Source organism: Muntiacus reevesi, chromosome 1 (assembly GCF_963930625.1).
Source record: "Muntiacus reevesi chromosome 1, mMunRee1.1, whole genome shotgun sequence".
Taxonomy (NCBI): Eukaryota; Metazoa; Chordata; class Mammalia; order Artiodactyla; family Cervidae; genus Muntiacus; species Muntiacus reevesi.
In genome coordinates this window covers 60,579,103-60,598,006 of record NC_089249.1, presented here as the reverse complement: position 1 = coordinate 60,598,006, position 18,904 = coordinate 60,579,103, and the positions used below count along the sequence as shown (strand labels likewise).

The 18,904-nt window shown below is 55.4% G+C and overlaps 1 protein-coding gene across 2 annotated transcripts in view; it reads right to left on the bottom strand.

Moving 5' to 3' along the window:
- Positions 1-18,904, bottom strand: part of TBC1D22A (TBC1 domain family member 22A) — a 260,473-nt gene that overhangs the window by 85,763 nt on the left and 155,806 nt on the right. For both annotated transcript variants that reach the window (XM_065945555.1, XM_065945561.1), the window contains one exon: positions 10,921-11,030. In XM_065945555.1, the coding sequence (XP_065801627.1) occupies positions 10,921-11,030 (110 nt within the window). The remainder of the gene's footprint in view (positions 1-10,920; positions 11,031-18,904) is intronic.

The following is an 18,904-nucleotide window of genomic DNA, read 5'->3' as shown; positions in this document are numbered from 1 at the left end:
TTGTACTTGAGGCCCTTGACAGTGCAATAAGGCAAGAAGAGAAAATAAAAGCCACACATATTAATAGAAAGAAGTAAAATTCTGTTTATCTGCAGGTGACACCCTGTGCCCTTAAAAAATCCTAAAGGCATCCACCAAAAAGCTCCTGGAACTAACAAGTAAATTTAGCAAGATCACCAGAAGCAAGGTGCAGTATGTTACATTTTCCGAAAGTGGCCACAACAGTATCTCTCATCCCAAATGCTCTTTTATGATGTGATCAGGCCACTCCTGCATCAAGAGATGAAGTCCAATTTCCCTCTCTTTGAATCTGGGTAGGCTTGTGCAACTTACACCTTGCTTTCTGGAAGTCTTAACTGGGAGCCTTGAACCATCACGTCAGAAGTTTGACTTTCCCAAGGCCACCGTGCCGTGAGGATGTTAAGCCACGCAGGGAGGCCACAGGTGGGCAGCTCAGCTACAGTCGCAGTCCCGGGGTCACCCTGGCCTGGGCACCACACGTGAAAGAGTGAGGCTGCAGCTGATTCCAGGCCCCGGGCAACAGCCTGGGCCAGCCTGCGAGCCACCCCACGGGGCGCCAGGCGGCGAGGTGCGGACAGCAGGTCGGGGTGCACGCTGACCGCAACCTGACCCACAGACTCCGCGAGTGGGACGAAACACACGCTCCAGTCAGCAAGCTTCGGAGGAACTGCTACACAACAGGAACCGGAAACCTGTCAGTTTACAAAACGCAACTGTATTTGTATGAACCGTCAGTAAAAATTTTAAGAAATTTACAAAGAAAGCTATACTATTTAAAGGACTATTAAAAAAGAAAAACTACCTAGAAATAAATTTAAGAAAAACTAGAAAAGGCCATACACTGAAAAGTACAAAATGTTTATGAGGATAAGTTAAAACACATTTAGATAAATTTTAAAATATGCCATGCTTATGGACTAGAATAAATCAACATTGCTAATACTGTTAATTCTGGGAAAACTAACACAGAGATTCAAAATATAATCCCATTCGAAAATCCGAGGCCCTAAGACTTTTTCCAAGGCTTTTTGGGGTAGGAAATGGCTAATGACAAACTTTCCATAAAATTTCAAAGAACTGAAAATACTCAAGATAATTTTTTTTTAAAAAGAACACACTAGGAGGACTTACGCTACCAACTCCAAGAAAAGCCACAGAGGTTAAGTCAGATGCACTGGCATTAACACTCCATTACCAGATCAATGAAACATGATCGAGTGTCCGAAAACGGACCTACACTTAAACAGTCATTTGATGTTCAGAGAAGGTGCCAAAGCAGTGTGTTCTGGGAACAAAACAAAACTGTTCTTAAGAAATGGAGCTGTTATTAACTATGAAATCTATGTTTAAAAAATGAGCCATGATGCCTTCCTCACACCATACAGAAAAATTAAGTCAAGCTCGAAGACAGACCTAAAAGTAAAAGCTAAAATTACAGTGTCCCAAAAAAACTTTTTTTAATTATACTTTCTAGAAGAAAAACACAGGAGAATATCCTGGCATGCTAGGAGTAGGAAAAGGAGTTTTAGTTAGGACACAGAAAATCATTACCACAAAAATAATAAATTAGAAGTCCTCAAAATTCTCTGCTCAGCAGAAGACGTTAAAAAATAAATTGACAAGCCGCAATCTTGGGAAAATATTCCCATCCCCTCTCTCCACATGTAGAGATGGAGATGCTGTGCAGTCAGGCCAGTCAAGGTGGCCACTCTCCTCTCTGTCCGCCCCTACCTGACCGGTGCCTGCTTCAGCCACACCTGGTGCTGTGGGCCGACCTTCCTTCCTACGTACCGCCCCAGGCTCCGGCCAGTGACTGTTCTTATCAAAGGGGCAGTGAGGGGCCTGCCCCTCAGCGGGTTTCCCGGGTAACTAATGAGCCGACCTGACTTTGTTGTTGTTTAGTCGCTCAGCTGTGTCCAACTCTTTGTGACCCCATGGACGGCAGCACACCAGCCTCCCTTGTCCTTCACTGTCTCCCAGACTTTGCTCAAATTCATGGCCATCGAGTCAGTGATGCCATCCAACCATTTCATCCTCTGCTGCCCTCTTCTCCTCCTGCCCTCAGTCTTTCCCAGCATCAGGGTCTATTCCAAAGAGTGGTGTTGAAGAAGGCTCTTGAGAGTCCCTTGGACGGCAAGGAGATCCGACCAGTCCATTCTAAAGGAAATCAGTCCTGAACATTCATTGGAAGGACTGATGCTGGAGCTGAAGCTCCAGTACTTTGGCCACGTGATGGGAAGAACTGACTCACTGGAAAAGCCCCTGACACTGTGGAAGGCAGGAGGAGAGGGGACGACAGAGGATGAGACGGCTGGATGGCATCGCTGACTCGATGGACATGAGTTTGAGCAAGCTCCGGGAGATGGTGAAGGACAGGGGAGCCTGGCGTGCTGCAGCCCATGGGGTCGCAAAGAGTTGGACACAGCTGAGCGACTGAACAACAACAGCTCTTGGCATCAGGTGGCCAAAGCTGACCACAGCCTTATCTTGGCGAAGGGCTTGCCTGACTCAGTGAAGCTGTGAGCGATGCCGTGCAGGGCCACCCGGATGGATGGGTCATAGCTGGCAGTTCTGACAGAACACGGTCCCCTGGAGGAAGCCACGGCGAACCACTACAGTATTCTTGTCACAAGAGCTCCGTGAACAGCATGAAAAGGCAATCTAATTCCCTCTTTAGTGGCAAACTCCCTTTCCTCTGGGAACAAAGATTGCCTCCACGTCCTGCCCACCATCCATGGAGGTCACTCCAGGACCCTGTTTCAGACATGTAAGGCCCCCCATCCATTAAACCATTGATGTCTCTGTCACCGACTGGGCTTTTCTTTGGTCTTGAAGCTGGGGAAACACGGGGCCTCGCAGGCCTGCGGGGTGCAGCCCAACAGTATAGATAAATACACACACACACACAGAGGACTGCTCTCCAGCGTAAGTAAAAGCAGGGACACGCAAAGCTGGTAGGCGCGTGGAGCAGCCAGACCTTACTTCTGATGAGTGTGTGAAGTAGCATAACCAAGCCGGGGGAAAGGTCTGGATGTTTTTCATAAAACTAAGTACACCTCTACGCCATGACCCAGCGAGTTCACTCCTAGGAACTGACCAAGGGAAACAAAGTGCGCACCCACCAGAGGATGTGTGCACGCGCGTTTGAGGAAATTCCTTTCCTAAGAGACAAAGAGAAGAAACAGCCTCGGCTTCCACCAACTGCAGGACGTTTAGACAAACGGATACATTCACATGGTGGAGCGCTGCTTTGTGATTAAAAGCAACGAACCATCCAGCCGGCAACAACATGCATTTCACTGTTTTCGATGCTACTGTAGATGAATTTGTTTTTTAATCTTCATTTTTAAATTGGCACGCAATAATTCATTCTTAATGAATCTCCCGCTGCAGCTCAGTAGCCCACACATTCTTGTCTATTCAATAAGCCTTTCTAAAACACTGCCAGGAGTCCTCACTCTTCTCGACTACAGCTCTCAGATCACGTCTCCGAGCCTGATGCATCCGGATAGGAGAGAGCAGAGCCTCACGTGGACCAGACTCTGGGGCCATTCGCCGTCCACTCACAGGCGGGGTGCAGGCCCGGCTCTCCACCCCCCTCCTGCCGCTCTGCTGCCCTTTCCAGGCGGAGACGCCTGATGCGAACATCAGAAGCCAAGTGGGGGCCACGTGGGTGTCCTCTCCACCACTTTCCCAAGCAGCGGGCCGGCCCTTTGTTCTCTGTCCTTGGAGCCTGGTGGGGAGTGAAAACGAATCAAGGTCCTGGCTCCGTCTGAGGGTCCTCGGGCCTCTCTCCCTCTTGGAACAGAACCTCTTGATGGGCTGGCAGGCTCTGGGTCCTGGGGTGGGCGGTGCCTGTTCTCTCCCTGGCTAACTCACCACGGCGAGCTCACCCCCGCCCTCCCCGTCCCTCCAGTCCCCGGACACAGGCCTGGTCATCCCTTTGCCAGTCACTACCGCAGCGCGCTGCCGGCCTTTCCTCTGACAAGTTAGCTCCCAGATAAAACAGTTACTTTCACCAACATTCCCATCACTTCCATGCCAGCAACCAGGTCTTAGAATTGAGTGATTCTTCCCCAAGGAAAGAAAATGTAAATGACTAATTATAAAAGGCAACGGTTCCTTTCTACTCCAAGAGGCCGTCCTGCTAAGTAATGAACCTGAGAGTAATGGTCTGGCTGCAGGGCGGGCAGGTATGGAAGCCGTAATTCAGGAAGGAGAGCTCCCGGCAGCCCTGGTGCGCGGCGTTAGTGAAATGAGGAGTCTGGCGAAGGCCCAAGAACACTCCCCGAGCAGGCCAGGACGGGCGCGGCCGGCCGGGGCTGGGGACCCGACCCGCTACCCAGGGCCGGCAGGCGGGGCTGCCGCAAGGGCCCTCCGGCAGCTTCCCCCCGGGAAGTGCAGGGGAACACCCCGTGTTCACCCCAAAGCTCATGGACTGCGTCCTGTCATCCTGTCCTAAGGCGCTCCTTCACAGAGACACAGCCGTCAGCAGGACCGGCGCAGACCGCTGTCGGTGAGCTAACCAAAAGCCATCCCCAAAGGCAGCGTCACAAGGACACAGCCCCTGAAACCACTGGAAGAAATAATGGCCCTTTTTCCTGCCTCAAGGCTCATGGGATCTTAACTCCCCAACAGAGGGCCCTCGGCAGTGAGAGCCTGGAGTCCTAACTGCTGGACCGCCAGAGAATTCCCCTACCAAGTTATTTTTAGAAGTTAGGTCTCAGAAGGCTTCCCTGATGGCTGAGCGGTGAGGAATCCGCCTGCAAGGCAAGAGGGACGGGTTTAGTCCCTGACGCAGGAAGACCCCAGTGCTGGGGGTTAGGAGCGGCCGAGCCTGCACCACGACTGCAGAACCATGCGCTCTGGAGTCACGGAGCGGCCGCTGCTGGGCCCACGGGTCCCGACGACCGAGGCCCTCGCACCCGGGGGCCCGTGCGCCACAACACGGGGAGGCCACCGCCACGAGAAGCCGCAGCTAGAGAGTGGCCCCACTCACTGCGACTACAGAAAAGAAAGTCCGGGCAGCAACAGAGAGACCCGGCAGAGTCAAAAATAAATACGTTTAAAAATAAAATAAAGTTGCAAATTCAGTTTTACAAAAGGTACATCTCTGGCTGCAAACGTGACCCGGGGCCTGAGGAACACTGATCTCGGGTGAGACCCGACGGGACGGGAAATCCCAGGCCAGGGCCACTCAGCCCGCGCTCCCGACGTTCCAGACTGGCAACAGCAACTCACGGTGCCAAGGAACGATGGGCAGGACCCAGGCAGAGAGACCCACTGCTCCGGGACCCCGGGCACGGCTCCCTGGGGCCCAGCCCGGCCGACGTCCACCCGTGAGGCACTGGCTCCGTCCTGCACTTCTCCTGTGTGAGCTCACCCGGGGGTGTCTCCGAGAGAGCACCCTCCCCGCAGGCGGTGGCCCCCACGGTGCTCAGCCAACCGCCGGGCTCCCTGGGGCCCTTTCCAGCGACCGGTGAGGCCCAGACTGCATCCATGGTGACACCGGGGGACCGTCTGCCTGGGCCGCCCTGCTGGCGTGGGCTGTGAGGCTCTGCCCCCAGGGGTGGCAGGTAGAAGCGCTGGCACGCAGCATGGACAGGGCGGCCCCACCAACTATACCCTTAATGCCACGCGTTCATGAGAAAGGCATTTCCTTAGAGGATGTCTCGGGCGACACAGGAACAGGTTCTAATCTCACGACCAGTACTGTGTCAAATCTCGACCCCTAATAAACAGCTTTTCAATATTATGTGGGGAAGAATGGGAAGAACACGTAAAACTATGAAATGCGTGCGGGCTTAGTCACTCAGTCGTGTCCGACTCTCTGCGACTCCATGGGCTGTAGCCCACCAGGCTCCTCTGTCCATGGGATTCTCCAGGCAAGAATACTGGAGCGGGCTGCCATTTCCTCCTCCAGGGGATCTTCCCAACCCAGGGATCAAACCCGCATCTCTTGTCCGTCTGCTGCATCGGCAAGCAGGTTCTTTACCACTAGCGACACCTGGGAAATAAGGCTCTCGAGACATGCATCCAAAATGCTAAACTTCTCCCAGAAAAGCAGCTGGTGCAACTCTTTGAGCTGAGAGCAGTAATGGATACGTTTTTTCAAGAAACATCATTGATATTTGACAGAATGACCGACAGGCAAACTCATTATTCAGACTCAGGTATCGGGCAGACATTTCCTCAAAAGTGAACAAAGTCAGCCTCTCACTTCAAGGGAAGCAATTCACAGCATTTGTTGCCAATAATAATATTTGAGCTTTGAAGCCAAAATCCAAATTTTGGAGAACTTTGACCCACCACTCTGAGCGTGACAGTTCTTTATGAGGTGATGGTAAAAAGGTGATTTAAAAAAAAAAAAACTTTTTTTTTTTTTTTTTTTTTGCTGTGGACCATTTTTAAAGTCTTTATTGAACTTGCTACAATATTGCTTCTGTTTTATGTTTCAGTGTTTTGGCTTGAGGCATGTGAGATCTTACCTCCCAGACCAGGGATTGAACCGGCGCCCTCTGCTCTGGGAGGCAGAAATCTTTCGCTTTGGGAGGTGAAATCTTAACTGCTGGACCACCAGGGAAGTCTCAAAGGTGAGTCTCTGACACGACTCAATGAAACGTGATGTTCAGAATATCAGCATACCTCAGGCATCCCGTGTGCGCCAACGACCAATGTCTGACGTTACAGAACCACACGTGTAAAAGGTCCGTTCCAAGCACAAGACGGGCCAGTGGCTTTCACTCTGACACAAAGGTTCACTAACGCGGCTTCACAGTCACACTGCAAGCGACCTTTAATAGTCCTTTTTATTATTTCTCAACTGAAAACTTCAAAACACAATGTTTACTATAACCAGAAGCTACCATCTCTTAGGTCGTGGTCCAGCATTACAGGGAAAGCATCCGGTCATCCCGAGGCTGTTACGGCACTTCTCCCTTCTCCAACCACACACCTACGAGAGTCTGGGTTTTCATCATGTACTCCAACAACAACAAAAACAACAGGCGGACTGTAGAAACACAGATGAGAATTCAGCTGTCTTCCATCAAGGCAAGTAAAAGTAAAACCGTGACTGTCTTCTCATTAAACATTTTCGTTTTGGTAAATACTCATTTATCTTAAAAGTGTTTTACTTACAATAGCATAGAACGGACTTCTTGTTGCTAAAGTAAATCACTAAACGGTTTTGCATTATCTGGTGGCGCTCTAACTGGCAAGTACTGGTAGAATCAGCCCCACTAGTGAGAGCTCCCTGACCCTCACTATTAGGAACGGCAGGCGACCCTGAGACGCGGAGCGGAGACCTCGCTGCAGAACCGCCGTGCTGGTTCTGGACGGCACCTGGATTCCCAGGGGCGGCTCTTCACCTGACCTTTACACCTCGCCAGGCACTGACGCCTGGCCTCCTGGCACCAGCACGTCTGATGACCCCTCTGCGGTTCCCTGTCGGCTCCCCTCCCGTCCCCAGACTCCCCTCGGCAGCCCTGCTCACTTTAGGGAGCCACACCCAGCACCGGGCGTTTGTGGAGGAGGGGCGGAGGCTTGCCCTTTCCTGGTCTGCACCGGTGCTGGGCCCAGGGCCTCCCCTCCCGGCTCCCCGCCACCGTGAACCAGCGGGGGAGGGACGCACGGCACCCAGCGCCGGGCCTCCAGGTGCCAGGTACCCCCACGCTCTGGCCCCGTGCGGCAGCATCTCACATCTAGGCCCCTGGGGGAGCCGGAAACACAGCTTCTCCATCCAGGTTGTTGGAGGGCAAGAGTATGAACAGATGTGCGCTGTTCTGCAGAACTTCCCCCAGCAAAACGGAACTCACCGCCACTTATTTCAGCTGGGGAAGGCCATCCAGCAGGCTTCAGTGCGGGGGTGCGGGTCCAACACGCGCCGTCTGCTCGAGGGCGAGCAGCTCTGCCCCGTGTGCTGCTTGCGAAGCTGAATCGCCACCAGGAGCACCGACGGGCTGGAGTCGCTGCGTACTCGCTGGGGTTCCCTCTTCCCCGTCACCCCTCCAGCCACACGACGCCCTGGCCTTCCCCGCAAGGAGACTCTGACGCCCTCACTGAAGACTCCGGCAACGGGGTGGACCGCCATCCCATGATATAAACCTGAACTTCATGAAGTACAGGAACAACGCATGAAGACCAGGCTGAGGGTTGTACTCAACAAAACCAAAAATGAGTTTTCTCAATGGTCCTCAACCAGGGACTGATGTGATGAAAAGGGTGCTTGAGGAAGGCGCCGGAGAAGTTCCGAGAGGCATGGAGAGGACAGAGTGCGACCAGGAGAAGGCACATGAGCTAAGATGCAAGAGCAGCCAGGCCCTGGGGCGCTGCCTTCCTAGTCCATGCTTCCTCTTAATCATAGGAGGATAGCCTCTTAAGCACCACAGCCTCATGATGTGTGGTCAGAGGCTAAGTGGCGTCCAGCTCTTTGCGACTTCACGAACTATAGCCTGCCAGGTTCCTCTGTCCATGGGATTTTCCAGGCAAGACTACTGCAGCAGGTTGCCACTTCCTTCTCGAGGGGATCTTCCAGATCCAGGGATCGAACCTGTGTCTCCTGCATTGGCAGGCAGATTCTTTCCCACTGTTCCACCTGGGAAACCCTCACAGCCGCACACTCGACCAGTGATAGATGGTGGCAGCCCTTGTGCACAATGAGAAGCACCCCGGGGAGCTCGCACGGGGTCGCCAGGGATGGCCTCATCTAAGGGAATTACAGAAGAGCCCCCCAGAACCCCCAGGTGCCCGCAGCGGGCCCCCCTGAATCCTTGTGCACCGGAGGATCACGTGGAATCAATCACAACCACGTGTCAGAAAGACGGATGGCTGCTGCCGGCCTGGCGTCTGTTGTACAAACACACACACACGCGCGCACGCGCGTGCCAGAGAAACATTATGCCTTCCACGCAGCACCCTTGTCAAGAAACCCTTCCATCAGACAAGAAATCTCGGGTGAAAAATGAAAAGCCAGCATCGATTTCACTGTACAGCTGATTTTATTTACAAATAGAAGCCAGATAATCTTGTATTTAAATGGCAGAAGTTCCATCACTCATGATCAGAGAGGTGACATTTGAAATTTATAAAGTTTCACACTATGATTCAATCTCTTTTCCAAGGAGGAAAAGAGTCTGAAGTTTGGGAAGAAAGACTAAAAAATAGGAGAACAGTATCAGAGTGGGGAAATGATGGATCGATGCTGGGCTGAAATACATCTCCAGCAGGCACATTTCTCTTTACAAGACACAAAATGCGTCACCAGGCGGCCTGATGGGCTCTCAGATACAAGGTTCCCGTTGTTCAACTCCAGGAAGGGCTTCTGCTTTCTCTGTCAATTCCTAAGTTAACAAGGGGAAAGGGGATCCACACAGTTTTCTTCAAGAGAATTGTCGTAGCTGATTTATGCGAATTAAACCCAAGGGCCTCAATCTTTTGTTGCCTGTTGTTCCGTTGCTGAGTTGTGTTCGACTCTTTGCAAACCCATGGACCGCAGCACGCCAGGCCTCCCCGTCCTTCACTGTCTCCCGGAGCTTGCTCACATTCGTGTCCATCGAGTCGGTGATGCCATCCAACCATCTCATCCTCTGTTGCCCCCTTCTCCTCTTACCCTCAATCTTTCCCAGCATCGGGTCTTTTCCAATGAGTCAGCTCTTGGCCTCAGTCTTTGAACGACATCTTAGAAAAGCCTCACTTGGACCACTTCAAATCAAGCAGCTGAGCTGAGGCCTCTCCAGCCAGTGGCGTCAGGAACACTTGCTGCGACAACAGCTCCGGAAAAGCCGAGGCTTGTGGGGGACACTGGTGACAAGCGCATCGCCACGCCCTGTCCTCTCACTCCCGGCAGAAGGACCCCACTCTACCTGGGACAAAGGGTCCCGGCGGAACCCAAGCCCCCTGCACAGCCTCCGGCCTGGGGCGGCTATCTGTGCAACAGACCGTCCTGGAGTGAGTGACCAAAACGAGCCTCAGATCAAAGCCCTGCCCCAGGCTTTCCCCTCCAGGTCTCACTCTCCCCCGTGCGTGTCCCCGGAGCGGTGTTACGCTGGGTGACGCGGTGCTCACACAATCCCACTCCATCCCAGAGTGGGCGCAGCCCCGGGCACCAGGCAGGCATCTGAGAAAGCCGTGTGGGCACTGGCTGAGCCAAACGGGGCCTGAGTTGGCTCAGGGGCCGGCCAGCTTCCTCGGCCACCTCCTGCCGCACACAAGGCCCCAGCCCATCTTCTGCCCCTGACCTGCCAACTGCGTCCTCCCCAGGCACCTGTGGAAGAGCCTTCCTGCTGACACATGGGGGTGGAGGATTCCATCCAACCGCCAGGCCCTGGGGGACTGGCTCCTCCGGGAAAATCCCCGTCAGTGGCCCAGCTGACCGCGGGTCTAGCAGAACCCCACCCACAGGGGTCCCACGCATGGGAGCAGGACGCCCTCCGGCTCTCAGCTCCCTCTGGGGCCCGGTGCCACATCCTGGAATGCCAAGGTCCCTGAGCTGAGGATGGCAGGGCAGTGGGGCCAGCCACCAACACACCCCATGTCACTCTAAATCCAATGCCCTTTAAGTGGCAGGTTCCTCTGAACTCAGTTCCGTGGACAGTGAAACGGCTTGCCACGACGGCCTGCGCTAGGGGCAGAACCACACAGTCACGGCTGCAGCAGAGGGGGAGGTGGGCCTAGTGGGGATCAGGCTCTGCAGGGGAGGGGTCCCTCCAAGCCTGTACTGTGCCCCCCATGGACTCTGCAGGGGGGGCCTGGTCCCCCTGAGCCTGCACTGAGCCCCCACAGGCTCCAGGGGCCCGTGTGCCCCCAGACAGACACACGTGTGCCCAGCAGCAGAGCCGGAGCTTCAGAAGGCTGGAGAGGCCTAGGCGGTGGTGGGGGCGGGACCCGGGCGGGGCTCACCTGGATGCCGTCCAGCAGCCGGCTCATGCACCAGTACGTGTCGGCCTCCACGTTGCGCAGCGCGTCCTCGGGCACCCGGGAGATGTCGGCGGAGTCCGCGTCCTCGTCGTCTGCGGGGCAGGGGGGAGGAGACAGGGAGCCGTCAGGTCTCAGAGGATGTGCGATCCGCTCGCAGGAATGCCACCCCCCCAGGACCCCCCTCCCTCCCACTTCTCTTGCTCTAACTGGACGACTTGTCTTCCACCTCATCACTTAACGGGCTGCAATTTTAATACCTAATTAGTTGCAGGTAACTAATATTCTGAATCCTCTCCAATTAGTTAACACAATTAATATATTGTAAATTGTTGCTTCTTGGGCATTTTACATCCTAAGAGGGGACTTAATCAAGGGGACCTAACCAAGATCGGAGTTTTTCCAGAAGATTTTTTAAAAATTCTGCTTCTAATGTATTCACAAATTCACTCAGTAATAAGCCCTCCAAAAACCTGCTTCCAAGGTGAGAGTTCCCAAAACCACACTGGATGAATGCCGCTACGCTGTGAGCAAACACCAAGACAGCAAAAACACAGATGTGCTTGAAAGGAAGACCAGGCGATGGCACTCTGAGTGATTTCTTCCTTCAAGCACAAAAATCTAATGAGAAAACACAACTTAAAAGTTTCGAAATGCAAAACAGATGCCTCATTGGAACGGCTTATCAGACATTTGAAGAAACTGATTTTAGATCCTTAGAAAAATTGCTATCATCCAGCATAACACTCATAAATGTTTAAAAAATTGTGTCTCCTATTTCTCAAATTTTATTTACTTTTGTTGTATTTTGCAAATGTGCATGGCATCCTTGCAATGAAAATGTTAAGAAAAGAAACATTTCAGCCTGGAATATATTTAGAAAGTTTTAAGTGGGTAAAAATTACAATGATTACAATAATGATAACTGCTAACATGTATCAAGTGATTATCATATATGCCAGGCACTCTGTCATGTTTTAAACGCACTGACTCTGTTACGGCCACCACTGCACCCCTGGGAAAATGGGGGGCAGAGAGGCAACAAGCAGCCTGGGAATGGCGGGGTCACAGCGTGGACCCGTGTCTGTCCCCAAGCCTGGGCCAGGCCTCTGCACTCAGGCACGCCTCACACCTGCTGGCTGGACTCCTATCCCGTGCGAGGCTGGGGGAGCCGTCGTGGACACCCTCCAGCTCTGTTCTCTGTTCACAGCAGAAGAAAGTAAGAAGAGGGCGGGCGTTTCCAGGCCGGCATCCCTCAGGCGAGCCAGCTGGCTGGGGCCTCAGGAGCCCAGACAGGCTGCCACGGCCCCGACACACGCACACCCCTCGGGGCACAGCCTCACGGCCGCATACACCGCACACCAGCTCTGGCTCCAAGTCCCTGCAGCCCCCTGGGAGCGCGTGTGTCCTTCAGCACTCTCACCCGCTGCTTCATCTGCTCCCTCACTCACTCAACAAGCCTTTGTCGGTTTGGTTTGGAGGGTTCTTTTACTGAGATATAATTCAACCCGAGTGTACAATTCAGTGGGTCTTAGGATCTTCAGGGGGTGAGGTAGCCACTGCCACTATCTAACTCCAGAACATTTTCATCACCCCCTAAACACACCCTGAGCCCGGCAGCAGCCCCTCCCAGCCCCGGGGCCCCGGGCAGCGTCCCGCCTGCCCCATGGACGTGCCTGTGTGGCCCTCTCAGGTCAGGGGACGTAGGCCACACAGCCTGTCCTGTCTGGTTGTCCTCACTGCACACGAGGCTTCCAGGAGGGACTGAGTCTTCCCTCCTCTCTGCGGCAGCATGACCTCCCACCGCATGGACCTCCCACCGCATGGCCATGCCGTGTGCATCACCCCTCCTCCGTGGGCACTCCCCACGCCCTACACGCCAGACCCCTGGACACAGAGCTGACGAAGAACCAACGCCCCCGAGGAGCTGGCGGATCAAAGTGGGAAACGACTTAGAAAATGGGAAACGACCGACGGGAGGGCGGTCTGTTCACAGTCAGGCCCAGGCGGGCAGACCCACGCGGCCTGCCCTCCCCTCCAACGCGGGACTGGGGTGAAGTGTGCTTCGAGGCCGGCTCTGGGATCCCCCCAGCCCAAGGTGCCCATGAACCTGCTCCCCGGGGGCTGCGGGCCTCCCTCTGCCCCCGGCCGGCCCAGCCAAGCACCTGGCCTCGGAAATCTGTCCGACCCCCCGGGGATGGAGCCCGCCTGACTCCAGCGCAGTGTCGGACAGGCGGGAAGCCAGCCCCCAGGGCTCCCTGCTGCGCGGCCCCGCCCAGCATGACCTCCCTGCTGCAAGACCGCGTTCACAGCCGTGAGTGGAAGTGGCCTCCTCGGGCCGAGGCTTCCTTGCTGGGAAAACTCCCCCTGAACCAGAGCAGAGCTGACCGCTTTCCAGTCTCAGGGCGCTGCGTCCACAACAACCCGAGGGCTCCGTGGGGGGTCCTTCCTCCACGTCCTCGCCTTTGAGGGTCTTCAGGGCGTTGACCTACAGGACCTCACCCCTCTCCGGGTCACAGAGGACGCAGGGCCGCCCAAGGCCACGACGGCGGGGAGAGGGCGGCTGCGGGGGGCAGGCGCGAGCCTCTGCGATTTTTCTTGGTCTGTTTAGCGGGCTTAGTATGTGATCCCAGGAAATGTCGGAGGCCTTTTCCAGGTGTCACTCCCCGAAACAGGCCATTTGTTCCGACGTAACGAAGTACTGGCATTTAACTCAGGCAGCCCCCACGCCGATCTGTCTTCTGCAGGTCGAGAGAATCGGAGTGACCCCTGCTGTCAGAATGAGATAAATACCCCCCTGCCAAAGAAGAGCGCTGGGAACAGCACAGAACCGTCCAGAGGCCCCCGGCTGGGACTGCAGTCAGAGTCAAGGGACAGAGCAGAAAGCCTGGCGGCTGCCCTGGCGGGGGGCACAGGTGACAGGCCGCTGGTGGTACCGGCGGGCGCGGCTGGACCAGACACCAACAGAAAAGCAGGCACTGCAAGGCTCTGTCTCAAAGAGGCCGCGTACTGAGCCCCGGCGAGTTCACACCGCGGGGCGGGCGCCAGCTCTCGGGGTCAAGACCCCTGACCCCCAGGGTGCGCACCTGCCCCCGGAGCTTGCCCGTTGCCCTTACGGTCCGCGGGGCAGGGGGCAGGGGGGCAGGGGTCTGTGCCTCAGGTCAGCGGGACTCGGGGACGGCAGAGGCCGAGGCCAAAGAGGCGGGACACGGAGGTGAGGCATCCCGGCCACCGGCCCAGGTTCGGGGCAGAAACAGGACCCAAAGGGAAAAGCTGATAAACTCACAGGAACAGGAGAGCAGATGGACCCGACCGTCAAGGACGGACGTGCGGCCCTCGTATGCACGGCAGCGGGTGCGTCCAAGCAGCGGCTCTGGGTGCCGCCCCGGGACCTGGGCCGTGTGGACATCCTGACCCAACCTGTGAAGACGCTGCAGGCGAGGGGAGTGAGAGGCTCGGGGCCCCCAGGATGGAGGGGCCCCCACACAGCCTCCCCAACTCCAGGCAGGGCTGAGGCCACCCACCACCCCGGGAGCCAGAACACTCAGGGCCGTGGTGGACTCTGTAAGAGAGCATTTATGACAAACACGCTACTTAAAGTGACAGAATGTAAACCAAACCGGTTCATCAAATCCCGGACCAGAGTCCACGTCTTACTTTTATGTTTTAATCACAAAGGGACATTGACACCGGCGTGAGCAATGCCGTCTCGAAGCTGCACCCAGCCCTCCTCCACAGCTTGTCGGGGCCAGGCCTGTACGCCGGGGACACCAAGCTGCAGAAAGATCTCTAACCCCACGGGGCCCTCAGAGTGCCGGGGGGCAGGCGCACAGCTGACCCCAGGGAGGCGGCAAAGGCGCTGACTGCCGCAGTCCCGGGCAGAAGACCCACAGGCCCAAGTGGGCCACGGGTGAACGCGAAGGCGCAGAACGGTACAGACAGACACTTAATTAAAAACAATCTCACTTGTCTCCTTAGATCACAGAAAAGCTTCCGGGGATGGTTTGCATAAATTCTTTGAAAATGCTGTCTTGCCGTATGATTGTTTAAAAAGCAATTTGAAAAACAACCCCACTCTTATCAACAGCTCCATTTATACGGAAAACTCCAGAACTGCAGGTCAGACAGGACACAGGAACACGGCTCAAATGGTGCCGCAGAGACCCCGGGAGGCCCCGCGTGTGACTGGCGGGGCAGGAAACCACGGCCCTGTTTTCCAGGGAAAGGTACCGAGTGAGAAGACAGCACCCACTTCCACAGTGCAGTGATTTAGCAATGGGGGTTGGCGATGCTGTTTAAGCCACTAGGAGTGTTTAACTAAAAGCCTATCTTCTCCACAGACAAACAGCCCTGGAGTGAGAAGTTCCCCATGGTGGTGGTACTGCCCTTGCAAATCGTGAGAGGCTTCCGGGGTGTTTGGGGGTCAGAAGGATTAGGGTGAGGGGATCCGCTGGCTTTCGGGGGTGGGGTGCCAGTCGTCCCCCGCCAGACACAGGAAACGGTTAGAAAAATGGAAGAGATGGAGCCTGTAAGGAGAAACCGCACAGGGGTGTAAGGGCTGTTTTGAAACATCCAACACTCCTCCTCAGGAAACAAAGGGCAGGACTCTGCTGTGCACGTTTCCGTGTCCAGAAGAGAAGGCGGGTGGGAAAAAACAGGCAGGTTGATGAGCTCAAAGTCCTCGGACACCGTGACGAGGAGGCTGTCATGACAGCCGCCACCACCTGCAGACAGAAGGATGGACAGGCGGATGGAGGGTTTCTCCAGGTTTCCACAGCGTGTCCTCTGGGCCGGGGTCCGTTTCACGGGAAGACGCTCACCGGGGAGAACAGTCCCAGCTGCCAGACGCGGGGCCTGCGGGCAGGGAAGGTGCCGGGCGGGGCAGAGCCAGAGCCGGGGCTCACCCCCGGGCGGCCGCGCTGGGCCAGGCGAGGGCGCCGGGGTCTCCAACTCCACGCGGACAGCCCTGGTCACTAACCTCCTGGCACTGCGACAACGCGGGAGAGGCAGGGCTTCCTGCAGAACAGCAGCCCCCGCCCTCTCCTCCATCGGACGGCAAGAGAGTCCTGGGCGGGGCCCCACGGCCTCCCTGTGCCCCCAGGAGACCCCGGCATGGGCAGGGCTGGGGACACAGACTGGAGCCCCACTCACGGGGACGCTGACCCGGGAGGTGTCACGGCGGGCTTCCCCACGGAGGGAGACTCAAGAGGGTGGCTTGCCAGCCAGAGAGGGGACAACAGCTCACATTTAACCACCGAGGATCACAGTGTGGAGACTTCTTAAAAAACTGGAAATAGAACTGCCATATGACCCAGCAATCCCACTCCTGGGCGTACACACTGAGGAAACCAGATCTGGAAGAGACACGTGCACCCCAATGTTCATCACAGCCCTGTTTATAATAGCCAGGACATGGAAGCAACCTAGATGCCCATCAGCAGACGAATGGATAAGGAAGCTGTGGTACATATACACCATGGAATACTACTCAGCCGTTAAAAAGAATTCATTTGAATCAGTTCTAATGAGATGGATGAAAGTGGAGCCCATTATACACAGTGAAGTAAGCCAGAAGGATAAAGAGCATTACAGCATACTAACACATATATATGGAATTTAGAAAGATGGTAACGATACCCGTATATGCAAAACAGAAAAAGAGACACAGAGTACAGAACAGACTTTTGGACTCTGTGGGAGAAGGCGAGGGTGGGATGTTTCGAGTGAACAGCATGTATATTATCTGTGGTGAAACAGATCACCAGCCCAGGCTGGATGCATGAGACGAGTGCTTGGGCCTAGTGGGCTGGGAGGACCCTGAGGAGTCGGGTGGAGAGGGAGGTGGGAGGGGGGATCGGGATGGGGAATACATGTAACTCCATGGCTGATTCATGTCAATGTATGACAAAACCCACTGCAATGCTGTGAAGTAATTAGCCTCCAACTAATAAAAATAAATGGAAAAAAAAAAAAATAAACACCAAGGATGCTCGCAGATCCCAGGACACGGACCACCCACGCAGGCTGGAGGGCGGCCTCCCGAGCCACAAGTTTCAGGAGGTGAGGCAGCCCTGCTGGGGACCAGCGAGGGCAGGGAAGGGGCCAACACAGCCATTATGACCACGTCCATCACCCACTGCGGTCAGGCCCTGCCTGCGATGAGCCTCTGCGTAATCGGGAGTTTAACGGGCAATCAGAAACACCCCTTTCTCTATCAGCAAGCTGGAGCCCCCCTGTGGTCTAATCTTCTGCATCCCTAGAGGTTTAAATTTGAAACACTGACACTCCGGTGATGGAGACGCTGGCACTTCATTACATAGGTTTGGGCTCCAATGTAGGGGAAGAGTCCTGCTTTGGCGAGAGAGGCGTCTCAACTCAACACCATAAATTCAGGAAAACTCCTTGGCCCAGCACAAACGATGAATGTGATGATCAGACTGGCTGAGCGGTAGGAGGGTTTAATTCTAACGTAAGTAATACAAAAGCAGCTCAAGGTTACAGATCACAGGTCGCCAAGAGTTTCTAATTCTGCGACAGGGTTGAAGACCCACAGCCCTCGGCCGTGGGCAGGCACAGACCACGGGTCAAGGACAAAACAAGGATGACGCACTCGCTAGGGGTCAGGCAGGCTGGCACCATTCGGCCACGTCCAACTGTCCACCTCCTGGCCCTGACAGGGATCCTGATGGCAAGGATCCGCCTCTCACCACCAGCGGGCTCTGTTCCCGACCCCTTGCACCCCTGCACAGCCCCGCACACGCCCCGTCACGGGTCTCTGCCCCCGCGCACGCCCCGTCACGGGTCTCCAGCCTCTCCTGCTGCAGCCCCAGGAGAAGGCACAGCTCTGGGGGAGAGGACACGGGGCAGGAGGTGGGGGGGGGTTGTGGGCAGGCAACTTCAGGTCTCTTCCTAGAAAAATGCGGTATCTGACCCGGGGGCAAGGTCTCTGGGAACACTTGGGAAAAGGACAAGGTTGGTGTGGTGAAGGGAAACTTCGGTATCCTTGGTGACTCTTGTTTTTATAATGTCATTTTGATAAAAGGAACAATGTTTAATCTCACAGCATTTTTTTGGCTTGACGGGCTCTTTGATTTTTTTTTTTCCCATAACGCTGTGAGTAGAGGTTTTGGTAATGGAATTGCCATTGGTTGAAATACTGATTGATTCTCTTAACTTGTATTGAGCACTTGTTTGTGCAAGAAAATGTGGGGACAGGCAAAAGGTAAAGAGGAAACAGAACCACCTGCAGAGCCCGGAGGAAGCGGGGACCAGGCACATGCTCAGTCACCGACTCACCGATTGATTCATTCTGTTTATCGATCTCCATCATTGACCTGATTCATCTCGGGGGGGGGGGGGGGGGCTGCACACAACTGTGCCTGCGAACAAAGAAACTGCCGCGTGCAGAGTGAGCGGGGACGGGGCTCAGACACAGCCAGTTCAGGGGAGACGGAGGGCCCTCGGGGGGATGCGGGTGGGGGCGACGTGGCATCTGACCTGGGCCTGGAAGGACGGCGGGCAGGGCACAGGGGGATGGGAGAGAAGGCCATGCGCGGGAGGGCGCGGGGGCAGAGACCAGCAGCTGTGCGGACATCCACGTGGCCAGCCCGGGCCAGAGGACCTGAGATCTAGGGCACCCGGCCCTGAGCTGGACTTCCTCAGCGGGAAGGTAGGCCGTGGGGACGTCGGTGCATTAGGGTCAGCATGCACGGGGCGGGGGGAGCAGGGATCTGGTGGAGGAACAGTGCTGTAGGCGGAAGAGACGCTCCCAACCAGAGCCTATGAGCCGCAGTCGCCACCAAGGCTCACCTGAGCGTCTCAGCCCCACCAACCGCCCCGTCAGTGAAGTGGCCGCCAGGTCCACACCAGCCCCACGCCGTGAAATGCCACGCACTGGCATCCCCTGCAGAGGACGGGGCAGGCTGGGTCGCAGCGCTGCCCGGCTACATGTCTGCGGCACGCATCCCCA